This window comes from Phyllobates terribilis, unplaced genomic scaffold (assembly GCF_046119375.1).
Source record: "Phyllobates terribilis strain yellow unplaced genomic scaffold, ASM4611937v1 Scaffold_11__3_contigs__length_659146591, whole genome shotgun sequence".
Lineage (NCBI taxonomy): Eukaryota > Metazoa > Chordata > Amphibia > Anura > Dendrobatidae > Phyllobates > Phyllobates terribilis.
In genome coordinates, this window is record NW_027362771.1 from 33,541,838 (window position 1) to 33,549,659 (window position 7,822).

The 7,822-nt window shown below is 44.3% G+C and overlaps 1 protein-coding gene across 1 annotated transcript; it reads left to right on the forward strand.

Annotated features, from left to right (window-relative positions):
* The first annotated feature begins 4,511 nt into the window (after positions 1-4,511).
* Positions 4,512-5,188, forward strand: LOC141167213 (dead end protein homolog 1-like). Its single transcript, XM_073654661.1, is given in 2 exon segments — positions 4,512-4,656; positions 4,659-5,188. Coding segments are annotated over 2 exon segments (675 nt in total).
* Positions 5,189-7,822: the final 2,634 nt, after the last annotated feature.

Here is a 7,822-nt window from a genome sequence, read left to right on the forward strand (position 1 = left end):
AGGAGAGGCCAGAGACTAGCGGGGGGACAGGTGGATTAGTCAGGCAGTAAAGTTTAGGATAGATTGGAGGGATGCGAGAGTACTAGAAGGGAGGCCACAGAGCAGGAGGTTACAGTAGTCGAGGCGGGAGATAATGAGGGCATGCACAATTGTTTTTGCAGATTCTTGTTTGAGGAATGTGCGGATCCAGGAGATTTTTTTTACTTAGAGTAGGCATATTCCTCACCCTGATCCTCCTTCCTCCCACCATGCTGAGTTTCCGGAGACAACTGATCCCACACTTGGACACTCTGAAGAGCTGTTTTGTTCATCTTTCCAATTATAGATTCTGGCCTCTCGCTCGGTCCGCTTCAACCAGGGCAACAGGAGATCGCATATAGTGATGCCCAAATATTTCAGCAGCCATAGTCACGGTGGGAATGTGACTGTGGGAAAGTGCAATTACTGTTGCAAAAGGTGGATGATGATGAGACACAATGGACAGAAAATCAGGAGGAGGACCAGGGTGCGGAAGTGTAAGACGAGGTGGTGGACGATGAGGTAATTGAACCAACCTGGTAAGGTATCAAGCATAGTGAGGACAGCAGCGCAGAGGGGCAGGGAGGCGAAGCACCACAACAGGCAGGAAGAAGCAGTGGGGTGACCACAGATACATGGCGGGCAACTGTTCCCCAAAACATCAATACCAGAGAAGTTGCCAGTCCAACTGCTAGGTCTTCCTGAGTCTGGCTCTTTCTTAAAAACTGTCCAGTTAACCCCAAAAAGGACATTTGCAACATCTACCATGCCAGCATCAGCAGGGGCAGCAAAACTACCAGCCTGATCACCACCAGCATGCTCAGGCACATGACAGCAAAGCACCTGACTAGTTTGGCTGAACACCAGGGTCCAGAAACAGTGACTGTGGGTGACACCACTGCCTCTTCCCCTGTTGCACATGCACGCCAAGCCTCTATCCATGATACAGGCGAAGATGCCTCCCACCCTGCACCTGTCGTTGCACACTTTCAACCATCACAGTCAGCAACCTTGTCCAAGTCCTTGTCCCAGCGCAGTGTTCAGTTGTCCTTACCCCAGTCCTTAGAATGCAAGCGCAAATACACAGCTACCCACAGGCCATAATACTAAACTGCCACATTTCTTGACTGCTTGCACTAGAAATTTTGCCTTTTAGGCTCATGGAGGCAGAAGCTTTCCGCAACCTCATGGCGGTGGCTGTCCCTCATTACTCGGTCCCCAGCCGCCACTATTTCTACCGATGTGCCATCCCTGCCTTATACAAGCATGGGCCCCAGAACTTTACCCATACCCTCACCAACGCAGTTACTGGGAAGGACCACCTAACCACAGACACGTGGACAAATGCTTGTAGCCAAGGATGGTACATCTCACTGACGACACACTGGGTTAATATTGTGGAAGCCTGGACCCAGTTGGACCCTGGGACAGAACATGTCCTCCTGATGCAGAGGATTGGAGGCCCTGGGTCAATCAGGGCTGCCCCCACATTGTAAAGCTCCTGCACCTCCTTCTCCTCTTCGGCCTCCATCTCCGAATGACCACATCAGTCAGAAGCTGGAAGCACTACAGCACTGCCTCGGCCAAGTGGCAACAGGCTGTGCTGAAGCTAATATGCTTCGGTGACAAACTGCACACCGCTGCAGAGTTGTTGAAAGCTGAAAGAGAGCAGGTAGATCTGTGGCTCTCACTGCTGAATATACAGCCAGGCATGGTCGTGTGTGACAATGGCCAGAAACTGGTGGCGGCTCTGAGGCTTGGCAACCTCGCACACGTACAATGACTGGCCCATGTGCTCAACTTAGTGGTTAACTGGTTTCTCAAAACCTACCCAGATCTGCCAGAGCTGCTTGTGAAAGTACACCACGTGTGTGCCCATTTCAGAAAGTCAGCTACAGCTTCCGCCACCCTTGCAGTGCTTCAGCAGCGTTTGCAGCTTCCAGCTCACCAACTGGTGTGTGATATCACCAAACATTGGAAATCGACGTTGCAGATGTTGGGAAGGATTTGTGAGCAGCAGAGGGCAGTTGCTGAGTACCAGCTTCAGCACACCCATTGGAATTCAGGTCAGCCTCCGCACATAAGAGCTCATGAGGGGGCATGGATGTCAGACATCTGTGCCGTCCTCCAAAACTTTGAGGACTCCACCAAGATGGTGAGTGACGATGACGCCATAATTAGCTTCACCATCCTGCTTCTCTGTCTACTGAAACGCTCGCTGCTCACAATTTAAGAGGAAGCATTGCAGGCGGAGCAAAAAACTATACAGGGTGATGCTACACAGCCCAGCCTCATCTCATCTCAGAGTGGATTGGGTGATAATGAGGAGGAGGATGATAAGGAGAACATGGACAGTTGTCCTCTTGGTGAGGACAAGGATGTCTTGACTGTTGGCAGTCTGACACACATGGCTGACATTATGTTACGCTGCCTTTACCATGACCGTCGCATTGTACGCATTTTGGGCAACAGTAATTACTCATTGGCCAATTTAATAATAATAATTTTTATTTATATAGCACCAACATATTCCGCAGCACTTTACAATTAAGTAGGGATATGTACAGACAATACAAACAATACAATGTATCACATTTCAACAGTTACAGGAGAAGTGAGGACCCTGCTCACAAGCTTGCAATCTATATGGAAATAGGGGGACACCATAGGTAGAACACGGTCATCAGCCAGGATATATCTAAGTGCAGTTACCGTGTGCTATTGCGTGCATGGAGGATGTGGAGACAGATGAATAGCCAGGAGCAGATTAAGTTTAACATTTAGGAAGCAACAAGGGAAAGTTGGATTAGTGAGTGCAATGACTGGCACAGGGTAGAGGTGTTTGTGAAGCGGCTTGGTAGAAATACGACCCTGGCTGCTGCATTCAGAATGGATTGGAGAGGAGACAGTTTATTTAGAGGGAGATCGATTGGAAGAGAGTTGCAGTATCAAAGGTGAGAAAAGGTCGGATTCTGGAGATGTTTTTAAGGTGCAGGTGAGATGAGTGAGGGAGTAATTGTGCATGGGGAATAAAGGAAAGTTGTGTGTCAAATATAGCTCCAATACCACCTAAGGAAATTGCAAAGTTAGGTATAGGTAGGTTAGTAGAGGGAGAAAACACAAGGAGTTCAGTTTTGGAGAGATTCAGTTTCAGGCCCTTATTGAAGAATTAATAAAAAAATTCCCATCTGACAACACTGGCGGCAGAGCTCACAGTTCATTAGACAACCAAGGAGTACAGGCGAGGGAGACACAAACCAGATGCAGCAGAGGCAGGGGAACACTGTCAAAGGTCTGGGACAGTTTTCTCAGACCATGCCAGCACACAGGCTCTGATATGCTGGGTACTCTGGCAAGGCAGGAAAAGTTTTGGAGGATGCTGAAGGACTACCTTGGCGACCATACCAGCGTCCTCCATGATTCCTCTGTGCCTTACAACTGTTGGTTATCCAAGTTGGACACTTGGCATAAACTATCTCTCTACGCCTTGGAGGTCCTGGCCATTAGCGTTTTGTCAGAGATGGTTTTTAGCACCGCCAGGGGTATTATAACTGATATAACTGATAGGCGCATCTGCCTGTCAACTGAAAATGCTGACAGGCTGACTTATCAAAATGAACAAGGGCTGGATTGGGCCAGACGTCTCAACACCACCAGATGATGGCAGCGAAACAAAAACTCAAATCCAGTATTTAGTTTTTTGGAGGTCTATTCCCATGCACCCCTTCACACCCAGACATGGGTATATGCTTCAGGATTTCTTCTATTTCATGTCACCCTCCTCATCCTGCAAACCATATCACCACCAGGGTGACCGTCATGCAACGCCCACATAATTTTTTAAGGGTGTTTCTGATGCATGTAGGAACTTTTTTTAGAGGCCTACCTCTAACTTCATATATAATATATATGTATAACCCCCAGGGGTCAATGTTCTTCAGCCCACGCACTTAGTGCATGGCCATTACCAGTCTAGGATACTCACTCCTAAATTTTTAACTGTGGCCCTCCACTACTGTGACGAATCAGCTTATAATCTTAATCAGCCAGACAGTTATATTTGTTAAGCCAAGAGAAACACACTATTGTGTTTGTGTTGACTTGTGACTATATGTGTATTTCTGTGGTGGGTCAAGAATGACAGACCAGTATTTGTATAACCCTGATTGCTGCTAATCGCATATTATACTAATGCCAGCTTGATGTTTCTTCACAAGAGTCCCCTGCTGTCCCGACAATGTAAATTGATTAAAGGTTCAAACAATGAGACCTGAGACCTGTGGAATAATACCCTCCCTAATCCTTGACCTGTGGATGTGTACTTCAAAGCACAATTGAACTATTTAAGGAACATATGCCTCTGTAGAAGGAGATTTGAGACAGAGAATTGAAAGAGACTTTACAAGGAGAATCAAAGATCAGACTCTCTGAAGACCATCAGCTTGGTAGCATGGCTTAATCCAAAGAGACATAGACACTGCAGGAGAGGAGCCATGGAGCAGAAGGGAGCAGCCAGTGCAGTCTGCGAGCCTCAGATATGGCTCAACTCTGTGAACAGGAAAAATAAAGCTGGACTCATCGAGTGGATGAGGAGCTCTAATGTATCACTGGTGCAAGAGAATGGACAAAGGAAATATGGTGGCCCCCTCCAGGTCAGGTTGAAGAAGCTCCTCCACATGGTTCTCAAATTTTTGTTGGCAATATTCCTCAGGAAATATATAAAGATGCATTGATACCCATGTTTCAGTCTGTGGGAAAGCTGTATGAGTTTTGCTTAATGATGACCTTCAGTGGCCTAAACTGTAGCTTTGCTTATGCATGTTATTTCTCAAAACGCATTGCAGATCAGGCCATTGTCAAACTCTGTAGTCATGAAATTCAAGAAGTAAAGATCTTTGTGTGTCGAAGCACCGAGAAGTGTGAGCTGATGTTGGACGGGCTGCCATTGCTTATGGAACAAGCTGCATTAGAGGATTGCTTGGGAGAAATGACAGCCGGAGTAGATACGGTTTCCCTATATGCCAGTCCTTTCACAGAGCTAAAGAATATGGCTGTGGTGAAATACAACTCCCACTGAGAAGCAGCCTTTGCTAATAAAAGTCTGTGTGAAGGTTCCCGGACACTCTATGGCTGTTTTTTTTTACTGTGGACTGGCTCCAGCAATCTATAAGACTTAAAGGGTTTTTCCCATGAGCGAAAGTTCATTTTAATCAATAGATATTGGAATAATAATAAGTTCCACAATTGAATGTGTTTAAATAAAATGTCCGTGTCTTGAGATAATCTTATAAATGTTCCCCTGTGTAATGGCTGTGTCTGACCATGTACGGAACTTGTTCTGATCATACCACATCTCCTGGGCAGGGGAGAGAGCAAAAAAGTATGCAGACATTACAGCACGGGGTCACAGCTGATTCTTTCTTTGAGGTAAAACAATTCCTTGTCTGTGTTTATACAATGTTTACTTCAAAGAAAGAATCAGCTGTGATCTCATGCTATGCTATCTGTATACTCTTTTGCTTCCTTCCCTGCCTAGGAGCTGTGGTATGATCAGACCATGCTCCGTACACGGTAAGACACAGCCATTGATTAAAATGAACTTTTGTTCGTGGGAAAACTCATTTAAGATGCAATTTGGCACCTTGGCAAAGCCCAAATTCTGTTCTCCCTCTGATAGCTAACAAACATGTCATTCTGGAGAAACTTGCACCTACGGCCACTCAGTGTATTCAGCTCCTTTGTGAGAAACTTATGTTTGGGAAGCCAGTCTACTAAATTAAATTCCTGAGATATGGAAATTGTGGATGGCTTTGCTTCTGGTACTGGGTGCTAATACCAAACCATGGGGTGCCATTCTCTGGATATTCTAGGTTGGTTGGAGACCAGCTCATTCCCACAGAAAAGTAATAGCAAGCTTAGGAGATGGTGGCCTCTATCATCATGAAGGAGTTTGCTCGTTGTCTAGGAGATTGGCATCCGCTGCGGTCTACCTTGTGAACATTGTGTTGAAGCTTTTGAGGATTAAGAGGTTACATTGCCGAGTCTGGTTTTCATACTAAAGATCTTGCTGTGTTTTTATAGTTTTTTTTTTTTTACGTCTCTTCAAATGTAAATTGGAGTGCGTCCTAATTTTTGGCAGCCCTTGAAATTGCTGCATACGCAATAACAGTATAGGAGACCCACTCCTTAATAATGGAAAGGACAATTCAAATAGATTCTATTTTCTAGAATATTACCTGCCTTATCTGAAATTCGTTTACGAGTGAAGTATCGCAGTATGGATAGCGTATTACACCGATCCAGCCAGGTATTATTGTCTTATACTGTGTGCTGCTGGTGCTGCAGAAAAAAAATATAAATCTTTTCTATTCCCTATTGATACTGCTGTTAGATGCATATACAATAGGGACAGATGTTGATAGGTGGTATCATCAGCTCGAGATGAGTGTTCATTCTGGTCGCATAAATCTCTTCCACAGTCCATTTTTTTTTGTTTGTTTTGTTTGGCCTTATATACAAGTCATTACCCTGCAAAGAATGTTTCTTAACATTTCTTCCAGGAAAATCCATTTTAGCTTTGTTTTTGTATGCTTTATTGTCAGTCCGTAAAAATGGCGTAATACTCTGACAACATTGTTCACAGATATGCTATTGGTCAGCGACCAAGTGTAAATAGGTTTGAACAATACACAACTGGCAGACTTTAAATGGAGTGTAATATGAGGCATGCTCCCCAAAATGTCACGATTATTACCGCAGTAATATCAAATCACATTTGATGAACACGTTTTTAGGCAGTGGCCTATTAGTATGATATTGATCAGCAACCAAGTGTGAATAGATTTGAACAACACACAGCTGGCAGACTTTAAATGGAGTGTAATATCTGGCACGCTCCCCAAAATGTCACGATTATTACCGCAGTAATATCAGATCACATTTGATGAACACGTTTTTAGTCAGTGGCCTATTAGTATGATATTGATCAGCAACCAAGTGTGAATAGGTTTGAACAACACACAGCTGGCAGACTTTAAATGGAGTGTAATATCTGGCACGCTCCCCAAAATGTCACGATTATTACCGCAGTAATATCAGATCACATTTGATGAACACGTTTTTAGGCAGTGGCCTATTAGTATGATATTGATCAGCAACCAAGTGTGAATAGGTTTGAACAACACACAACTGGCAGACTTTAAATCAAGTGTAATATCTGGCACGCTCCCAAAAAATTTTGGATTATTAGCGCAGTAATATCTGATCCCTTCTGATGAACACAGTTTTATGCAATGGCATTAGAGATATGGTATTGGTCAGCGACTAAGTGTGAATAGGTGACGATTATTACCGCAGTAATATCAGATCACGTGTGATGACCACGGTTTTAGGCAGTGGTGTTAGAGATATGATATTGGTCAGTGACCAAGTGAACAACACACAACTGGCAGACTTTAACTGGAGTGTAATATTTGTCACGGTCCAAAAAATGTGACGATTATTATCACAGTAATATGGGATCACGTCTGATGACCACGGTTTTAGGCAGTGGTGTTAGAGATATGGAATTGGTCAGCGACCAAGTGTGAATAGGTTGAACAACACACAACTGGCAGACTTTAACTGGAGTGTAAAATTTGGCACACTCCAAAAAATGGCACGATTATTACCACAGTAATATCGGATCACTTATGATGATGGACAAGTTTCTCTGCTTCCACAATACAGCAATGCGAATAAAATAAAAAAAAATCTGTCTGTATTCTGCTAACAAGCAAATGGAGCAGTAAAATTGTGTACTGTA